The 21,244-nt window shown below is 54.3% G+C and overlaps 1 protein-coding gene across 1 annotated transcript in view; it reads right to left on the bottom strand.

Moving 5' to 3' along the window:
• Positions 1 to 19,726, bottom strand: part of Zc3h3 (zinc finger CCCH-type containing 3) — an 83,980-nt gene extending 64,254 nt beyond the window's left edge. Inside the window, exons 1-3 of the mRNA XM_013355930.4 lie at positions 19,556 to 19,726; positions 17,088 to 18,405; positions 15,219 to 15,412 (exon numbers count right to left, since the gene is read on the bottom strand). Of these exons, the coding sequence (XP_013211384.2) occupies positions 15,219 to 15,412; positions 17,088 to 18,405; positions 19,556 to 19,643 (1,600 nt within the window). The 5' untranslated portion in view covers positions 19,644 to 19,726. The remainder of the gene's footprint in view (positions 1 to 15,218; positions 15,413 to 17,087; positions 18,406 to 19,555) is intronic.
• Positions 19,727 to 21,244: the final 1,518 nt, after the last annotated feature.

Here is a 21,244-nt window from a genome sequence, read left to right as displayed (position 1 = left end):
CTTCTAAAAGGCATTTATACACTTGATTTTGCTTTAGCATGCACACATGCACAAACAAAAACTGCCTATAGAGCTGCAGCACTGAGCTAACAGCACAGCCCAGGGCCCTTGAGAAGATGGCAAGACCTTCTCTTACCCTAGCCCAACAAAGACCACGGGGAGACTGGGGCTCCACCAGCTGGCAATAGAGCTTTGCTGGTATGCCAGCCCATTAAGGCAACACTGCCCTTGAAAGCAGGGCCATCCTCTTCTCTGGAGTCCCCCAGCCGCGGCAGCAGCAGTGCTTGCTCCTGGCTCCCAGGGATATCTTGGAAGAGATATCTGGGAGCAGAGAGGTTGATAGAGCAGGGAGCAAGGGAGCCACACCAGGCCAGGCACAGAATGTCCCAGAGAGAAAGGGGCTTGGCACAGCACAGCCCAACCCAAGCCTATGGAAGCAAAGGATCTTCCTCCCTGCAAGGGCCTTGGCAGGAAGGAGTAAGGGAGAGCGGAGGCGAGGGGTGTGCTGGGCTGAGGAGGCTGTGGACACCAGGGCAGTCCACATTAGGTTAGGGTTAGGGCAAACAGCTGCAGTGTCAGGCTGGAGATAGGTCCCCAAACAGGCCTCATCAGCTGCAGCCCCCCTAACTCATCTGCCTGGCGTGAGAACCAGGGGCTCCAACCCCTCCTCACTCTGGGCAATGGTATTTCAGGTGCCACAGGGGTTGTGGCACAGCAGCCAGCCTGCAACATCTAAATGGGCACCAACAATCCGGCGGCCCACCTAACCCCACCCACTAGACCTGGTAGGAGGAACTTGACTGGGCTCCTAAGCTCAGGTATGGGGACAATACTGCTGTCCCCACTCACCTGGAAGACACAGAGGCTAGGTAGCCTCCTCCAGGGCCCAAGGAAGGGCCCAGCAATGACCACCTGCACCGCACATGCCCCACAGAGCCCTGATCCTATTGCAACCTTCTAGGCATGTAATGGCAGAAATTTGTGATACGGCCACAGTTCAGAGGGGCTCACCAGACACCCTAGAACTCACTCTCAGCCAGGGGAGCACTTCCTGCCCAAGTCCTCAGAAGTCCAGGCAGAGCAGGGCCGAGCAGTTTAGAGTCCCTACAAGGTGTACAGTCCTTCCTTTCTTTTCTGTAGGCCCAGCTGAGATTCTCGAGGCCCTCCCAGGTCAGCATCATGGCTCCCAGATAGGTAGGAGGCAAGGCAGCAGTGTGAATCTGCAGCCACCTCATGGCCCACATTGGGATCTTCACAGGGCCATTCAGAACTCCAGGGCATCCTGTGAGTCACACACAAAGCGTCTCTGCCAGCTGCTGGGTCCCCCAAGTCTTTACAAAGCTTTCTTCTAGTTGCTGGGCTCTAGGAAGTAGCTGCAGTCATGCTTTGCCCCATTCTCTACAGGCAGCCTCACCCTGACACAGGAGCCAAGGCTACTGCTCACTCCCTTGGACACCTACCACTTAACTGCTCTGCAGCTGAGGCAGAGAGGGCAATTAGAAGAAAGCTGCCAGGTCCCATGGCTGCTGCAGACCCATGCAGTTCAGAACACATCATGCATGAGAAGAAAACAGCAGCCCAGGACTGACCCACAGGAGCGGAGCCCACAGACAGGCTGCTAGGAGCTGGGGGTCCTGGCCACAGAGCCCACAGCAGCCTGGAGGACCTGCATAGATGCAGGGAGGGAGGGTACAGCCCTGGATGGGAGCCAGAACTCTGGTCTATTCCAGCCCAACTTGTACACAGCAGCCTGACCCTGGGGCAGTCTCCCTGTCCACACATAGGCAAGCAGGGCACTTGGGGCAGCATATCTCCCAGATTCCTTCTAGGCCCACATGTTAATGGGCTGGGAGAAGCAAGTGTGCTAGGGACACAGACAGCAACGCACAGTGCCATACCCCATGGATGCCCCTCAGCACGTTTCAGATGGGCCCTGGAGCACGGTGACCAAGACAGAGCAGGCCTAGGTGGCCCTGAGCCCCACTCCTGCAGTCCTTCCCCTCAGCACAGCTGCAATGGGTGAGAGCTGATCCCAGAACACAACAGCTGCCAAACCCAAATGCACTCCCCAAAGCCAGGCTGGGACCTTCATGGTCCCAGAGAGAACCACCTGGGGAGGGCCTGGCCTAGACACAGGCAGGAGCACAGCCTGGCCTGGGCTCCACTGCACTACCACATCCACCTGGCTGAGGGGCTCAGAACTCACAGCCCCATCCCCAGAGCCCACTCCCCTCACACCAACAGAAGGGAAAGTAAAGCCCGAGATAAGATACAGAGCAAAGGTGGCTCAAGGGGTCCATGACGGCCTGTCCACTGGCCCCAGGAGAGAAAACTGGGCCCGCAAGGTCTGGGCACAGAACCAATACCTCCACATGCGCAGCCCTCAGGGCAAAGTGGGCAAGCCATGCTCCCTTGCACTATGGCTGTGTGGCTCTGGTACTCAGCAACCTGGAGGAGATAAGAGAGAATGGGGAGGGCGGCAGTCTGCCTCTAGCCAGGAGACCCCCCTTAGCAGGATGACCTGACCACCTCCCTGAGCTGGACATCTTACCCCAAGGCTGCAAGGACTAGCCAGCAGTGGAAGCAAGTATGTGGGCCATGCCCATCCCCTTGTCTCTGTACAGACCCCCTAAGTCAGAAGCTCCAAAAGGGAGCCTGAGGCACAGGGCTTATCTCCAAAGCCAGGACTCCTTCCTGCCAGGTCTGAGAGAAAGACTTTCAAGCAAACCCACAAATAACTGGACACTTAATGATCAGAAGCTGCTGGATTTATAGTCATTGTACCCAGTTATAGATTTCCTTTACACATTCCATCAATTCTATGCACTTAGACTGTTAAATTTGGAAGATCATGGGCCCTCGGAAGCCCTGGGCCACGTTGCAGGTGATACCCAGGTGGCTCTACAGGGCCCAGATGTGGCTACTGTTCTTTCTCAGTCCCTCTTGGCATCACTGACTCTGCCACCCAGGAGGCTCTGCTCTGCTCACGACTGGCGAAGGCACTAGTCTCCTGCAGGGAGTAAGTTTCTTGTCAGCAACAGAGTCACGGTTGGCAATCACTGAGGGCACTATTGGCCACCGCCCTCTCCAAGCACACAGAGTGTGTGGAGCAGAAGGTCACAGTGTACAGAGACTCCTCTCTCAGGATCTTCCTAACATCTAGAAGCTCTGACAGCTGAAAAGGCACACACAGCCTGGCCCTTTCTGAAACAGCGGCACCCACACAGCTGGTATTCCTCCTTAGGCAGAGCCACCAAAGTGGTTCAGCAACAAAAGAAGGGAAAGCTCTCAGCTCAGAGTCCAGCAGGCAAGGCCATCCTTGGAACCCATCCTAAGAGGGAATGCCACATTGACATGCTCCCAGGAGTACACAGGCCAGGGAGCTTCAGTCATGGAGGTGGGGAGGCTGAGGGGCCTGGGGGCTCCAAACGAGGATGGCCAGCCAGCCAGCAAACACTGACAGCCAGCACAGTGGCTCCCGTGAGGAGCAGAGAAACGGGCCTGGCCAGGTCTCCCAGGAAGAAGTCCTCCATCAACCCTGGCCCTGCTCTCCCCAGGCTACCTGGCCGAGGGCTGCCCCAGCCACAGTGGGATGCAAGAGTTGGGACAAGACCCACCCAGTCTAGCCTCACCCTGTGGGTCACCCTTAACCCCTACAAGTGGACCTCACCCAGAGCCCTACCTAAAACCAGCAGAGCCCCCTCCATCCTACAGGGACATCCTGCCAAGGACCTCAGTTAGAACTGGAGACCACTCCCCACTCCCTCACAGCATGAGCACTAGGGTCCTGGGCCACCCTGAAACCTAGGATCTCCCTGGGGTTCCCTGAGGGGCCTCCTGCATGGGCATCATCAGAGAGCACCCAGCCTCACTGAGCAGCCCCCAGGGACTTTCAGATGCACACTCCAGATGTCCTTGGCAAGGCGCACCAGCCACAGCACCTCCTCCTCAGCCCAGCCTCCATGCCTCAAGTCCCACTCCAGCTACTCAAGGACGCTCCACAAACCTCTCCAAGGTGAGGAGCTGCAGGAGGAAGGCTGCCCATCCACCAAGCAGCCCTCCCACCACTTCAGTGAAGAATCCTGACAGGCCATAGATCAGTGAGCCACCTGGTCTCCAATACAGGTCACCAACACACAGAGCAGCCCTTCCTCTCCCACTATCCAGTTGGTAGAGGCTCCAATGCACCTGCCTATAGATGGGAAAGTGGACCACCAGCTGCAGGGCTGGGCTGCAAGAGCTCTGGCTGCCCACCACGGCCCCTGGTCCTGACATGGACCCTGTCCACCATACTACACCATCAGGCTCAGTGAGCAATGCTGCTGAGGGGGAGGTACAGGCCCATGAAGGGCCCCACAGGCTGCCCAGGGCTCCAAGTGTACAGGCCAGCTCACCCTCTCAGCAGGACACTACCAGACAGCCTGCTAGGCATTCTCACTCCTCGGTCACGACCCCACACTGCCCTTGACTCTGTAGGTCCTGTTGCCCATCTGGAGGAAGAAGACATTATCCAGCTTCAAATTATCTCCAAAATTTGCATACACAAAATGACCAAAATATACAAAGAAAAATAACAACAGACAGTGGAAAAAACATCCCAATAATTGTGGTCTTTAAAAGGACAGGGAGTTGAGGGTATGTTTAGGATACAGCACTTGCCTAGCATGTGTGAGACCCTGGAGTCAATCAGCATCACACACATATAAAGTAGCATTAATTTTTTCTTTTACACACTTGAACTTTAAAAAATAATTAGAGGGCTGGGGGTGTGGCTCAAGCGGTAGTGCACTTGCCTGGCATGCGTGCGGCCTGGGTTCTATCCTCAACACCACATACAAACAAAGATGTTATGTCCGCTGAAAACTAAAAATAAATATTAAAATTCTCTCTCTCTCTCTAAAAAATAATTAGATGAATTTGGGTGTGTCCTTTGGAATCTCCACCTCTCAAGATCCTGAGGCAGGAGGAACAAGTTTGAGGCCAGCCTCAGCAACTTAGCCAGACCCTGACTTTTACAGACAAGTATATGTGTTCAAGGAATTAAAAAGACAAGACTGCAAATTTTTGGTGGAGACCTAGAAATTATTTTAAAAGACAAATAGAAATTTTAGAATTTAAAAACAGTTAACTGAAATTGAGAACTCAAGGAATGGATTTAATGGCAAATCATACAATGCAACATGGCAAATAAGTAAATTAGAACTACTGCAAACCTTAGGCAGGATAAATTAAAAGCACACCTAAGCACATCTCAGCAAAAGTGCTGAAAACCAAAGGTGGAGGAAAATCATACCGAGGGGAAGAGAGAGGTCACGCTTTCCCAGGCAGGCCAGCTGGCCTCAACAGCAGCAGCGGCGTCAGGGGCCATGAGACAGAGCACCAAGGAACACACACACACACACAAACAGTGGCCATCCTAAAATCTCTTCTTTACTTTTTTATTTGTATTTTTTTTTTTTTTGCAGTGCTAGGACTTAAACACAGGCCTCACATGGGCTAGGCAAGTACTGCATCAATGATCTATATCCTCAGTCCATCCCTAAAATTCTTTAACCAGCAAAAGCACTCTGCTGCAGCTGTGCACACTTGTAATCTCAGCTCCCCAGGAGGCTGAGGCAGGAGGATCACAATTCCAAACCCAGTCTGAGCAACTGAGCGAGGCCTGTGTCATGAACATACATGCCATCCTTGGGCAGGGCCATGCTCACTGGTACATCCTTCCAGTTTGGGCATATGTGCTGCTGAAGCAAGCACAAGAGTTCTTCTCAAAGAAAAAAAGATTGAGAAACTAAGACAAATGTAAAATTGTTTTAAATTATTGTATGGCCAGACGTGGTAGCGCACTCCTATAATCCCAGCCACCCAGGAGGCTGAGGCAGGAGGATTCTAAGTTCAAAGCCAGCCTCAGCAATTTAGCAAGGCCCTAAGCAAGACTCTGCCTCTAAAGAAAATATAAAAAGGACTGGATGTGTCTAAGAGGTTAAGTCCCCCTGGGTTCAATCCTCAGTACCTAAAATAAAATAAAATAATCCTATGTATTTGTGGGATACAATATTTTTATTTTTATTTTACTTTCTTGGTACCAGGGATTGAACTCACACTTAACCACTGAGTTACCTACCCAGCCTTTTTTTTTTTTTTTTTTTGTGAGACAGGGTCTTGCTAAGTTGCTTAGGGCCTCACTAAGTTGCTGAGGCTGGCTTTGAACGCAAGATCCTCCTGCCTCAGCCTCTGCATGTTGGGATTACAGGCATGCGTCACCACATCTAGCTGGTCTGTGTGTGTGTGTGTGTGTGTGTGTGTGTGTGTGTGTGTGTGTGCGCGTGCGCATGTTGCTGGGAACAGAATACATTGCACGTGGTAGGTAAGTGCCCTACCACTGAGCCCCAGCCCTAAAGACATTTTTCAACAAACACATATTGCAGGAACTGGTCCCAAGTAGACCTGCATTATTAAGGGATATTCTTCAACCATAAGCAGAGAAAGGAATAGAAAGAAAAGGAAGAACAAACACATGAGTAAGTCCGCACAGACGCTGGCTGCAAGTTCTGCCTCATGCCTTCTGGAACACAGGGAGAGTTATCATCACCACAGTGCCAGTGCGTGACGGGGAAGGCGAGAAGCCAAGGGACGCATTCTAAGCTGCCACCATCCAACTAGGGACCATGCTGTGTACAAGCACCAGTGATGACATGAATGCACACTGTCACCTGAGGGGACTGCTAGATGCAGAATGAAAGAACACACAGTAACAAGCCATTAAAGAGAAAATGAAAACTTTCAAATATCCCAAAAAAAGAAATAAAGAAAAGATACAGAGCTGGTGAAACAAAGAAAAAGTACACAATAAAAAATAAAATGGCAGATTTTAATTTATGCTAATTAACACATCAAAAGTACATACTAAATCTTGTGGGGGATGGGGGTACTGAGGATATTGAACCCAAGGACACTTAACCACTGAGTCACATCCCCACCCTTTTTATATTTTATTTGGAGACAAGGTCTCACAGAGTTGCTTAGAGCCTCACTAAGTTGTTGAGGCTGACTTTGAACTCGCAATCCTCCTGCCTCAGCCCCCCGAGCTGCTTAGACTAAATATTTTTGAAAGAATTTTGAAAAAACAACTCTTAGCCAGGTGCAGTGGCACACACCTATAATCCCAGTGGCAGGGGAGGCTGAAACAGGAGGATTGCAAGTTCAAAGCCAGCCTCAGGCTTGGTGAGACACTAAGCAACTCAGTGAGACCCTTCTCTAAATAAAATACAAAATAGGGCTGGGGATGTGGCTCAGTGGTTGAGTGGCCCCGAGTTCAATCCCCAGTACCAAAAAAAAAAAAAAACCCAACACTTTGCTATATAAAAAGTCCAAACATAATAGAGAAAAGGTGAAAATAAATGTGTACATATACAAACTTCTCATACACACACATGTACGTATGTGTGTAGGCTCACACATGCTGCAAACATGAACTAAAGTAGCTACACAGTGTCAGCAGAGCAGGCTTTGAGGCGAGGAACTAGGCGAGGAACAAGGCGAGGAACACTACAAAAGACACAGAACACATCCCAATATTCAAAGCCTCAATCACTAGGGAAATAAAATTCCAGATTGGTCTGCACCCAGCAAAGTATCCTCAAGATAGTTAATGTCAGATTGACACCTGGAACTGAAGAAATTCACAAGCACACTGGAAGATTCTAACACAACCCTGTGTTAGACTGTGGAAAACCAGAATCAGCCCTCCCCTCCAGAGTTGTAAGAACACAGAAGTCTTCAACAGCACAACCAACACTGACTTTCCGGCACTGAAGACCATGCTTTTTTTTTTTTTGGCACTGGTGACTGCACCAGGGGCACCTTACCACTGAGCTACATCCCCAGCCCCTTTAATCTTTATTTGGAGAAAGGATCTCACTGGCACTCTCTCAAGCAGCTTAGCCCACAGCGCAGGGAGAGGGACTCCCCACTTAGCAACTGTCCCTCAGAGTCTTAGCAGGCATCTCTTAGACCCCATGGCCCCAGTTGTCCCCTGACCAACCATGGGGTACTGCCCCAGAGCCTGCAGTGCAATTCTGAGGGGACCCCAAAACTTTTTCCACTGAGTGTCCTACACTAGACAGGACCAGGCCAGGTGCCGCCTCTGCATGGCAGCTCCCCACTCGGGAGGGCAGGACATACTTGGCCTGAACAGGGGAAGGGGCAGGAGGGATCTGGCATCTTCCCACTATAGCAGGAAGATATTCTTAACAGTGGGAGCTGAGAAGAGCCAAAGGGGCAGCTGGCCTCAAGAACGCCCTCCCAGGGTCAGAGGATGATGCCTCGTTTGTGCACAAACTCAAGCCTCCTCACGCTCACCACACACTCTGCTCACAATGTCCCCTGACCCCAATCCCAGGAACTGAGCCTGCTGCCACCAGGTCCTTCCATCTTCCAGCTAGAGACCCAGCCACACAGTCTCCCTCTGCCCTTGAGGACCGCATACCAAGAGTCACATCAGTGCCACTGGGTCTCCAACAAGAGCAGGGATGGCACAATAAGGGACAGTGGCAGGAAGACAAGGCATGCTGGGCTGGGGCTTTTCCTTCTGACAGCAGGGCCACCAGTGCTATGCAGAGACACCAAGGGAAGCCAGCCCCAGGTCTTGACTTCAAGGCTATGATGGCACCATGGGCAGCACACATGTGCAATCCCATGCCAATTCTTGTGGAATAATTCATTAGAACGGCCACGACAAACGTAAAACTGGAGGCCTCCAGCGCGCCTGATAATTTATGCAAGATCCAAGGATCGCTGCGGCTGCCTTTCCCAGAGCCTAATTCAGCATTTTCTTTTTCCCTTATGAAAGCAGGACTCCAGATTTAACTGCTCTCACGCCCTTTAACGGTGTTCGCCATAGTAAAATCGAACAGCCCAGCTGCACACCAGTGAGCAATGATGGATCGCAGACCCCCAAGGTGCCAGCACAGCTCCCAGGCAGCATCTCCAGCAGCCACGCAGCATGCAGGAATGCAGGGCTGGTCCAAAGCACCCCAGAGTTCTACCCCTTAACCTCCCAATCCCAGGAGAATCAACCCTTGGCCACTTTACAGATAGGGAATCAGATATCCGCACTACAAACACAAGGGGCCCAAGTTCCCCAGCGAGGCGAATGCCAGCACCAAGCCTGAACACTCAAAGTCAGGATGTACCTGGCATCCTGAATACAGCCTGCTCCCAGCACCCAGCAACAAAGGCGGTCACCCAGCTCAGCCTCCCTGCTGAGCACACTGGCCCTGAGCCCTACCGTGTCAGGCACAGCGAGCCACTGTGAACACTCTCGAAGCCAGCACCTTGGACCCTGGCACATGTCCTCTATGGCATCTGTCTGCTCAGCTGGGGCTGCAGAACAGCACACATCTCTGCCCACAGGCAGGGAGAGGTGGCGGACTTGGGTCCATGACCGCAGCTCTCTGCTCCCCCACAGGGAGAACCCATGCCTTTGCCTGACATAGAAGAAAAGTGGCCACCAGCATTGCCAAGGCTCAATGCCCATGCGGGGACTGGGCAAGGACCCAAGCCGCCCTGACCAGGCTTCCACTCCTGAAGCCCCAGGGACCTCTAAGGATGGGAGGAAGGGCCTTGATGGGCAGGTCCTTCAAGCCTAAGCACACTGTGCACACAGCCAGGAGGGCATGAGAGAAGAGTATCAAATAGTCTGTAGACACACCCCCACCAACAGACTGGGGAAACTGCCTTCAGGTGGACAGAGGCTGGGGGGCAGACCAGTGCCCAGAAAGCACTGTATGCCCGAGGGGCCCCCAGCCTCTCCATAGGTGACAGCCCTAGGGCTGGGGAGGAGAGGACAGCAAACTGGTGAGTGGTGAAGGGCCTAGAAACTGGGCAGGGCAGCAGGGAGCTAAGAGGAGGTCAACAGAGGTCACATAGGGAAGACTCCCTGAGCACTTTCTTGAAGCGCTTGACTCTAAGAAGGGCAGTGGGCCCCAGCCAGAGGGGGGGTCAAGATCCACTCCTGCCCATTCTGCCAGTGCCTGAGGGTGATCCTGCTTCTTGTCCATAAATGGTGAAAGTGGTTCCTCCATACCCACAGAGCCAGCACTGTGGACTAAGGACAAGGTGGGAATCACCTGTCATATGCCAGTGAACTCTAGGCCAGAGGCAGATGATTCTGCCTGGGTGGCTTATGTGAAAGCCTGTGAAACCTACAGGTCTTGGGCCAGCCTACTGTCACAAATTGTCACATGTAAGAACACCATGAAACCAGCCCTTTCTGCCCATGGCAGGTATGCCTGTGGGAACCCCAGCCCCATCCACCTTCAGCAAGGCCTCATCCAAGCCCTCCACTCTAGCAACTCATCTGCCAAAGTTGCTGCTTCCTGGGCGGGGCCCCAGGCTCACCATGGAGAGCAGGAGAAGAGGTGGGCTGTGACTACATACCCACAACTCTGAGCAGAAAAGTAGAAGGGCCTCCCACCCCAGCAGATCTCCACAAAGTTTTTTCCTTGGCACACAGCAGCAGACATTTCCAAGTGGCTGTTAGGAATCCCCAACTAAGCCAGGCCCGATGACACAAAGCTGTACAACAGTGATGCCAGCCTAGGGCTGGGAAGGGCAGAACAGCAAACTGGTGAGTAGTGAAGGGTTTAGATATTGGGCTGAGTATCTAGAGTATCTAGGCTGAGGCAGAGGGAGTACAAATTTGAGGCCAGCCTCAGCAACCTAGTAGGACCCTATTTTTAAACAAAATTAAATGGGTTGGGGATGTAGCTCCATGGCAGAGGCTTGCCTAGCACACCAAGGCCCTGGCTTCAAGTCCCAGAACAGCAAGAGAAAAGGAAACATTGACTTGTTGGCATCAAGCAGCACCCTAGCCTGGGGTGCAGCACCCCAGGCAGCACCCCCGCTGAGGGCAGCTCAGCAGCCTGCACGGTCTCCTCAGGCAGCCAGACACAGCACTGGGCCTGGCTGGGCCTGTCTGGGCCTGAGGAGAATGAGCATCAGAGCTGACCCTGAGCCCCTCAGGCCCCACATGCCTATACCAGAGTGAGAGCCCAGATGGATGGTTATCACACTGGGTAACTGATGGCAAGAATTACGGGGACAGTAAATCAGGCACCATTTTGCAACCCCTAAAGGTCTCACCCCGCTTGCCCCAGGCTCTCCTGCAATATCCACAGCAGACAATCAGGCAGATCTCCACTCAGACCCACCACACGCTCCAGCCCCATAGGGGCCGACAGAATCTTAACCCTTCAACCCCAGGAGAAAGGGAAGGAAGAGACAGAGACAAGGGGCACAGGGTCAAGAGGGTACCCTAAGCCGCCCCCCCGCCACCCGACTCCAGTCAAACTCTGATTCTAAATCTCTGGGGCCCAGAGAACTCTTTGAAGGCAGAGGAGGCAGGGTCAGGAAGTGACTCCCTGAGTCAGGCTGGAACCTTCCTGACACTCTCAGTCCTCGGGCTCAGCGGCCACACGGCTGCTGAACAATGCAGTTTTGAATTCAATTAAAGTGATTATCTGTTGTGCCAAATAAATTGTGTACAGCATATATCCTGCGGCACTTTACACCTCGGGGCTCATTATTCCCTAACTGTTTCCTCCTGTTTATGTGCTCTCAAATTAAATTGCTGATAATATGCGCCAAAATAAAAAATGAGCGCACCTTGTCCCAAGAAAATTGATTCTCCCTTCTCCTGAACTGGCGATTGCCAGGTTTTATATACTCGTTCCTGGTGATCATTAGTAATTCAATTTTCTTTTTATTAGCCCCCTTATCTGCTGAGCAATATAGTGGCAGGGCTGACCTCTTTCGCACGGGTAAATGTTTAAAATCTTTTCCCTGATTAATTTTGCCAGTTAAGAAAAAGAGGAGAAATGGCCCGGCTCTTAGCCATCACAATGAATAAAGCTTAATGTTGATTGTGATGGAATTTCTAATGCCAGGGAAATTGATTGAACGCGGCAATTACGCTGCAAGAGTAACTCGAGGGAGATGGGATCGCTTTCTCCTGGCCGTAGCCTTTTGGTTATTTAAAACAATCCAATTTGCAAGGATAATTATGTATTAGTGTTTTATCTGCCACTTGAAATGAACAGGGGAGTTTCGATACTGGCCCAGCATTAGCAGGTTATTGCTGCAAATTACTTGATATCTGCTTTCTTTCACATAAAGAGGAAATTAGGCAATCAATTACTAGAAAAAGGTGGACTTAAGAATAAGAGAGGCAAGTGCGCCCTCTGCTGGCATCAAGGCCACAAGGCAGGGCTGCCCTGCAACTGCCAAAGGCCCCTCTCCCTCCCTCCCAGGCACAGAAGCCCATTAGGTCAGGTCCCTCCCTGGACATCAAGACACTGCTTCCCTGGAGAGCTGGAGCTGGGGCTAAGCATTTTCTGGAGGAAAATGGGAAAAGAATATTCCAGCCAGATGAAGGGGCAGCCCCTGACCAGCGACCCCATCCACTGGGAGGAACTGCTACCTAGGAGCCACACAACCTTGGGTTCCACACCCTCTTGGAGGCAGAACTACATCTGAGCAAGATCCCCAGCTTGGGGACCCAAGACAGCCCTAGCCAGGAGGGAGGGAGACAGCAGCCCTTGCAGGAGGAACCTGGGGAAGCCTCATGTTGGCTTCAGGATTACCCGGGCTCCGCCTAGGTCCCAACCCAGGGAGATGCTTGTCCTCACTCCCACCCCCTCTCATGATGCCCTAACCAGGCCCCTGTCCTCCTGCAGCCATCCCAGCTCGTGGCCTCTGCTGTCCAAGTTTCGGGTGGCAGTCTCTGGGACCACCTGGTGCGCCTCAGCATCTCACACCTCTTATGTCCGTCTTCCAGAGGCCCCTGCCCACGTGGGAGGTGAAGACACTCACATAGCCTGGTACAGAAGGCCACACGTGCAGGCCTATGACTCATAACCTGCTCCAGCCTCCAGGGTACTGTGGGCCAACACCACCACCTGCTATCCATGAAAACACGACCCAAGTCCCAGCTAACCCTCACCCTCTTCTGTCCCACCCTGGCTTCCCAATGTAACCAGAAGCAACCCTCTTTTTCTTACTGGAACCTACAAGAACTTTCACATTGTCTGGTCCCCTCACCTGAGACAACATGTCAGCTACACAGCCTCCCTTCTGTTCCTGGAACACAGGAAACTCAGCCCCACCCTGCCCTCCACTTGCAGAACTGAGAGTTACTTGCTCTCTCTTCATTCAGGTCCCCTCCTCAGAGAAGCCCTCCCAAACACCTGGTCAACGCTGCCCAGCCTTCCCAAGACTCACTGCTACACTCTTCTGCTTCCACATTTTCAGAACACACTGAGCACCCAAAAGCATCTTTCTAGCCCATCCATAAGGATGCAGATTGCCACCTGTCTTTACCACCACAGCATGGCTCCAGCATCCCCTAGGAGCCAGCATGCCACCTGGCCCCGAAGTGACCAACATGTGGTTGGCGAGTAGGCAGGCAGGGGAGGGGGTAGGAGACCTTCCCAGAGGCCCATCACCACAGGCCCTCCCTTACAGTCACCACACTTGATTATGAGGTTGCTCGCTCCCCTGGTCCTATCAGGGCAGTGACCATAGCAGCCCCCACAGTTCCCAACAAGGCCTGACCCAAGGCTACATACTGTCCAGCAGGGAGAGGTGGGAACCTAGGGATCCACATTCCTTCCTGCCTGACTACCTATGGGGCTCACGGCAGTGCCAGCCCCTGCCAGCAGAACCATCCCCAGTCCTTACCCCACCCTGCCCCAGGCCAGAACGAACAGGCCAGCTGCAGGCACAGAGTGTGGAGCTGACTCAGAGGACACCAGTGAGGACCTCACTCAGCCATCCTCCCACCCTGCCTTCCCATGACACCTGCAGGCCGCTCCACCCCAAGCTGGAGTCCTCCTCCACCTATCCTCCCTACTTGATCATGAGCACCTGCCCTCTGTCCAGTCAAGTCTTTTTCCACACTCCCATCCAGCCACTGCACTGCAGCACCAAGTACCTCTTGGTTCCCCTGGCTCCCTGTCACCTGGGAAGATCCACACTGGCCCCAGCACATGGCAGGAGTCAGCCACACAAAACAGCAAGCAGCCAGCACCCTCCAACTTTGCTGCCTCATGAGCCTGCAGCCCCAGTCCCAGCTGCACAAGTCCCTTCAGTCCTCTGGCTGGGCTGTGGGCCCCACACTCCTGTACCCAGCTCTCCACACAGGCTCTCAGCTCTGCCCAGCAATGACCCTCCCAGAGCCTTCCCCAGAACCTTCCCGGTCAGCCAAGAATATTTCCTGAATGAGAGCCAGTATCCACTCAGACTGCCCATGTCCATGCTTGCTAGTCTCCAAGCACCCCACCCTTTCCAGACTCTACACACACTTGGCCACATTTGCCCAGGTGCTCCAAGGAGAATGACAGGAGATGCCACAGGGTTAGGTATACCCAGACAAACCCAGCTCCCCATGGCCACACCAGGTGAGTGCCACCCCTAGGACTCAAGACCCCTCACCACAGATGCCGGAGCACACACTGGCCTGGAGATGGCCCCCCAGTGTCAGTGTATCCTGACACGTCTCCTCCCAGTGGGGGACAGGGCTGTCCTCAGAGGAGTCATACCTACAACCTGTAGGCCAGGATCTACTCAGGCAACCGCAGGGAGCTCTCAGGACCTCCCACAGGCTTCCAGCTGCTCACAGCAGAAGGTGACTCTGGGAGAATGCAACGAAGACTTCCAGGATGGCCCAGGACAGGGGAGCAGAGCCCTGTGGGCCTCCCTTGGAGGAGGCGAGGCTGGGCACAAGGGCCGTTACCCATCACCTCCCACAGGAGGGATGCAGTGGGTACATACTGAGGACTGGGCAGAAAGGCTACCACACTCCTGACTAGCTGCACTAGCCCCCACCCAGGCACAACACTCCCAGTCCCTCTCCTGCACTCATCACCTGACCTCCCGCTGCCCACCAGGCAGAGCTCTCTGGGTCCACAGCCCTCCAACAACATGTTCAGGAGACAGCAAACATGGTTCCTAAAAGGCCAGGGAGGAGTCAGATGTGGTGTGCACCACTGTAATTCCAGCAACCGAGGAGGCTGAGGCAGAAAGAGTGCAAGTTCAAGACCAGACACTGTCTCAACATAAAAAATAAAAGGGGCTGGAGATGAACCTCTGGGTTCAATCCCAGGTAGGGGTGCAGCTTGCAGCCATTCCCATCCCATGATGAGCCCCTTCCCCTGGCGTACCTTCCTTGGAGGGGAGGTGGGCCCGGCTTGGTGGCAGATGGCACAGCCGATGCCTAGTGACCTGCACCAGGCCCTTATTGGGAGTCCTCTTCAGAACAGGGTTGTTCTTCCCCCGAAGGACCTGTCTCCGCCGCAGGTTAAGGTGGCTCTTGGTAGTGGCAGGTGAGGGGCCATTCTTCTTATCCCCAGGAAGGCTGTGGAGACAAAATCAAGCAGATACCAGCGGAATCACTGGTGGCTCTGTCCACCCACCCTTCCTTACCCAAGTCTTCATGGGAGGGCATGGACCCAGACACAAGCCGGCAGAGCTCCGTGGTTTCTTCCAGAGCCCTGCCTTCCCTACCCAGTCTGACGCAGTGCCCACCCGGCTGCTAGTCCACTTCCCTTCTCCCCCTCCCCTTCCCTCTGCAGCCAGGATGAGCAAGCAGGCAGATCCGTAATCAGAAGACCTGGGCCAGGGCAGGCTGCCACACTCCCCACCAGGGCAGAGGCCTCAGACCAACCCCTCCTGGAATGCCTACTCCGCCCCACTTGCCCAGTCCAATAACCTCCTGCACAGGGTGGGGACAAGCAGCAACAGAAAGAGATGCAGCCCTTGAGGAGGAGCTGCCACCAGGCCCACAGGCCAACCCCGCCCACCTGTGAGAGGGGTGCCCCAAGGCTCCCTCTCCACACTCCCCAGAACAGAGGAAGCACAGGCATGGTACAGCAAAGCCACTCTCCAAGAATTTGAAGAACAGGGACTGGGGTCAGAGGAAGGGAGCCTACCCTGAGCCAAAGACAAAGGTCAGACAGAAGAAAGAGCTCCTGCAGGGCTGGGAAGGCACACTCCACAGCAGACACTCTGCCTAGCGGTGCAGCCTCATGCTTCTGTTTGTTAGCTGCTCATCTGATGAAGTCTCAGAACCCAGAATAAGACTCTGGGCTACAATATCATCTTTGAGTCTCTCTATAACTCATGAGGATGGGGAGCTCAGAAAGGACTGTATGCTTGTGAGGTGGTAGCACCATCGAGTCACCTGGCCACCACCAAGAGAGTGACTGGGATGTAAGATCATTTTGTTCCCTTTGGGGATGGCCACCTGCCACCTCGTCACTTTCTGAGGGTGGCCAGAGCTCAAATCTGAGAAATCCCAAGAGGCTGCAGTGCACCAGCCCCACCCAGCTGCTGACCACTGCATTGAACTGGAGCAGCAGACTACCTGGCCCTGGGCAGAACACCCAATAGGGCCAGGCCTCGTGGGGCCCAAGGCCCAAGCACCCCCAAACCTCAGGGCCAGTGCACAGAGCCCCAGGCCACCACCCAGCTCAGATGCATGGTCCCAGCTCCAGACTGGAGGCAACCACAGGCTCCCACACAGCCTCCCCCTCCTGCTGCACTCTGGGCAGACTATCTATGGTGGCTGCTCCCCAGAAGCCAGACTGGTACCATGCCATCTGTACCTACAAATGTGGAAGGGAAACCATGCCTCATAAGCTTCTGGCCATGAGACCAGGCTCCCACCCCACCACTGCCTGGCTGGATCCAGAGCAAATTCCTTAGTCACCCTGAGCCTACCCTTATGCAGCTTTAGGAGTCTCAAGCGTGACATGGCTCTAAAGGACAGTAACACCTACAGCCTACTGGACACAATCCCACACACGAAGCCCCTAGGTCAGGCCCACAAGCCAGTGGTGCTGATCATGCCCACCATGAGCTCCAACCCTCGCTGCCCCTCCCTGGAGGTAGGCCCTCCCTCCCAACACTCTTGGAGGGAGCAGAGGCTAAGGGCTTGCCCCAAACTCCACAACTCAGGGGCCAAAAGGATCTGGCTGGTCCCAGCCCCCTCCGCGCATCCAGATGGGACACTGGGCAGTGGAGATGCACACCTGGTACTGCCCCGCCTCCGGACAATCTTGGTGCGGCTCTTTACTTTGTAAGCTGACAGTGGTGTCTCCCCAAAGAGGGGCTTCAAGCTGCCAGGTCCCACTGCTGGCCTGTCTCCTGGTGGAGACCTAGATGGAACTGGGGAAAGTTGAGAAGCATGATCCTTGCTGCCAGCCTCTGACTGCCAACGGAAGGAGGAAGAAGAGGAAGCAGAGGGGCTGGATGCCTTCCACTTGTACTTGCTGGGAGAGGGTCCGGTCTTGGAGTTCATGGCCAGCCTTCTGGGCCTGGCCTCTGGGTCAGCTCTGGGCTGTGGCCTCTCTGTCTTTCCAGATGTGCCAAAGGAGGTCCTGCTCACATTCTCTGTAGCTGCTCTGGGACTGAGAGACCTCCGAGTGGCCCGGGGGCTCTTTGCAGAGGAGGCCACCCATTTGTAATTGCTTTTCCGAAACTTGTTGGTTCGACAAGACACTAGCAGTGAGGTTTCCCGGGCCTGCCTGGGCCCTGAGACTGATCTGGCTGGGGCCACCACTGAGCCCAAGGGAGCTGGCTGATCCGGATGGCCAGCATTCACTCTTTCATCCCTAAGGGGCTGCACAGCACAACTGGCTGCAGAATGAGGGCCCACCTTCCGACCCAGGGCCATCCCAGTGCGTGGGGGTAAGGTAGAGGACTGCAAGCAGGCCTGGACGACAACTGCGCTCTCACTGACCGTCCGCCGGGGCTCCGCAGGGCCATCATTCACACTGCCCACAGACTTCACAACCCGTGGCTTGCCAGGCTCCTTCTGGCAAACCAAAAGGGGATCCTTAGCACTGAAGCTCCCCCTGCCTCTTCCTGGCCTCAAGGGCTGCAGCTTCCCAACAGGAGGCTCACCCTCGCCTTCCTGGGGTCTTTGGTCACTCCAGGGCATATCCTCATAGTCTTCCAAAGAGCTCCGCTGGGCTCCTAAAGTACTTATGGAGCCAGACTTTGATGGTGGTTTGATTTTGATGACCATGTTCTGATCTGGACTGAGCTGGACCTGTCTCTCAAGAACATACGGCTGAGGGTCAGGGTCCTGGCTGCCTTCGTCCTTGAGGGGTGCTTGCACAGCATGGTCACCAGCTGGTTCTGAGGATCCCGGGGGCCGGTTCACAAGGGAGTATTTCTTACGCCATGCAGGTCCATGGTGTGATGAGAAGCCCCTTCGGCTTGGACGAGGGTAGCGGGCAGCAAAGGCCCTGCCACTGTGGTAAGAGGGTGGCTGCCACTGGGAAGCAGATGAGGTGCCTGGGGCAGAGGTATTGCCATGGAGGTTTTTGTAGTCATCGATTAGACCTGAGAAGACAGAATTACAGACTCAGTCAACCAGAGGTGTGAATACAGCAGCATTAATCACTATAAGGGAGGGTCATAAGCTGGCAAGATACTCTCCCACCCTGCCTCCGAGTCCCTGCCTGATTCAGGGGGCAGCCCCCAATGCCTGGGAACAATTCAGCTCAAAACCCTAGGCCTGTCTTTTGCACAAGACTTTTTCCCATCTGTTCTATTTCAATATTACTTCTGCTGGTTTATCCTGAAAATGCAGCCCTGTGGTAGGTCAGTTTCTATTTGCTGCTTTGTTAGTTCCACAATTCTTTAAGGGAAGTGTCACTCCATATGCAGAGACTAGCCAGGTCCCAAGCTGCAATCTCTGGACAAGGATACAAGTCAGCCAGAGTGGACCTCTGCTCTGCCCACAGAGGGGAAGGATGCTTAATAATTTCTATGGAGTGTAATGGAACCAACGCCCCCAACACTGGTACTTGACAGCAGATAAAAGAACACTCAATACACAGGCTGGTGACCTTCCTGACGTGTCACTGTCTTCTCCAAAACAGGAGGCCTGACACCACAGGCTTTCCAAGGAAGTCCCCAGTGGCTGGCCTGGCGCAGGGAAGCAGGACACAGGCACCAACACTCAGCTGCCAAATCAACAGGCAGCCGTCCAGTTACGGACACCCCCAGGCCGGTCCTGCCCAGACAAACAGAAAGCCATTCCAGACCAGGCGCCCGCCAGGGCGAGTGCCAGGGAAGCCCAGCGGCGGCAGCGGAGGCAGCCCGCCGGACTCTCACTCCTGAGGCCTCCCTCTGTGGGGATGACCTGGAAGGGTTTTAAGCCTAGAAAGACCAACTTGGGTTCTAAGCAGGACGCTGAGGGCTGGGGAGTCGGCCTGGAATCCGAGGGGCTGCGTCTGTACAGAGGGAAGGACGGGGCCCAGCCGGGCGCCAGCGCGCTACCCCGAGCGACCGGCCGCCCCTGCCCGGAAGGCCCGCTGCCCACGCCCGGCCCGGGACCCGCCGGAAACCGGGCCAGGCCGATCCCGCACAGACGCCGCGGTCCCGAGCGTCGAGAGAGCGCGGGCGAGGTCTACAACTCCGGAGAGGCCCGCCAGCGGTGAGGGGGAAAAAAGGGAACGCACGCCCGGCCCGGCCGGGGCCGACCCACCCTGTAGGAGGCGGATCTGCCGCCGCAGCTGCTCCTTTTCCTCCATCTCCCGAGTCCGCGACGCCCGGCCAGGCCCCCGCAACGTCATCGCTGAGCGACTGCGCCCGGCGGGCGGGGTCGGAACGGCAGAACGCCGGGAGCACCCAGACCGCGGGCGGCAGACTTGCGCCGTCGCCTCAGCAACGCGGGGCTGCGCACGCGCAGAGAGAGCCGCGGGTGACGTCATCAGGGTGCGCCGGCAGCGGCGACTCGCGGTGTCTGCGCACGGGTCAGCTGCAGCTTCTCGAGGGGCTCCGGGTGGAGATGAACCGGTTAACAGTTGCTTTGGGCCGGGAGGGTCTGCTGACGCCAAGCTGCGGCCGGAAGAGAACGATCGAAACGCCCCGAGGCCTTTTACGGAGACATGAAAGCCTGGCTTGTGGGTGGAAAGAAGTGTTGAAACGTGTAAACCCTTGTGCATTGTTGGGAACGTGAAGGTGCAGCCGCCGGAATCGGCCGTGGGGTTCCTCAGAAAGGTAAAGGTAGGACTGTGGCCAGCCCCCACCTGGTGGACACCCAGGAGAACCGCAGGCCCCGACTGGGCAGTCAGCACAGCCAGGTGGAAGCAGCGCCAGCGTGTGTGCAGAGCAGAATGTCCACGTGCATGTGATGGGGTGTTATTCACCTTGGAAAGGAATGAAGATTGACCTGTGCTGTCGCGTGGACGAACTCTGAAAACTATGCTGAGTAAAAGTGTGGGCTCCACTACTCCCTGCCAGAAGAATCAGATCAAAGCAGAAACAAGACCTGATTCTTAGGCTTGAGCATAAAGGAGGGGGAGACAGACATCCCAGGCTGACTCAAAGGCAAAGGTGTGCAGCTTTCATGACATCCACGGGACTGCTGCTCGATGTCATGAGGGCGGAGGCACAGTCTTCGCTGGGCCTGGTCTTCATCGTGCCTCTTGAGTGCCATTCATACCTGTCTCAATGGGCAAAGATGCGACTCATACAGTTGAGGGGGAGAAATAAAGAATGCCCATGCGCTTCTGCCCCTTTCAATATTTTTATTCAATCAAATCACGCAATACAATTTCACTCTGTAGGTTCTTTTTTAAAAAAATTTTTTAGATGTAAATGGACACAATAACTTTGTTTTATTTTTATGTGGTGCTGAGGATCAAACCCATTGCCTCACACGTGCGAGGCAGGCACTCGGCCCGGAGCTACAGCCCCAGCCCACTCTGTAGGTTCTTAATCAAGAACATGTGATCCTTAATGCTGGGCACTGAAAGAGACATAATCAATCCACAGCAAACAATTCTAAGTTAATTCCAAGCACTGCAACCCCACTTAATCATGACAGACATTCCCTCTGCATGCTAAGCTCAAGTGCCAGATCTAAAGTCTCAAGCCTTAGGCTTTAAGTCCAGCAGATACACACTCTCTCAGACCTCAGTGATCACATGAGGAACCAAGGCAGGCTTCTCCATGAGGAGGGGGTCATAAGGGGAAGTTGCTGTTCTCACCAGGGTTAAGATGTGGTTGTAGAGTTTGAAAGAGGTGAGGAAGATGCAGAGGATCAGGCAGATGATGAGAAGAGTTGGGATGTCAGTCCAGGGCCTCATCAGGCTCTCAGGGTATCAGTGTCACTGGCTGAATGTCTATTCATTGGTCCCATCATTTATACTAAATTTTTTCAATCCCTATC

Source organism: Ictidomys tridecemlineatus, chromosome 7 (genome assembly GCF_052094955.1).
Source record: "Ictidomys tridecemlineatus isolate mIctTri1 chromosome 7, mIctTri1.hap1, whole genome shotgun sequence".
In the NCBI taxonomy this organism is placed as follows: Eukaryota; Metazoa; Chordata; class Mammalia; order Rodentia; family Sciuridae; genus Ictidomys; species Ictidomys tridecemlineatus.
This window is presented reverse-complemented; position numbering and strand designations above follow the sequence as displayed.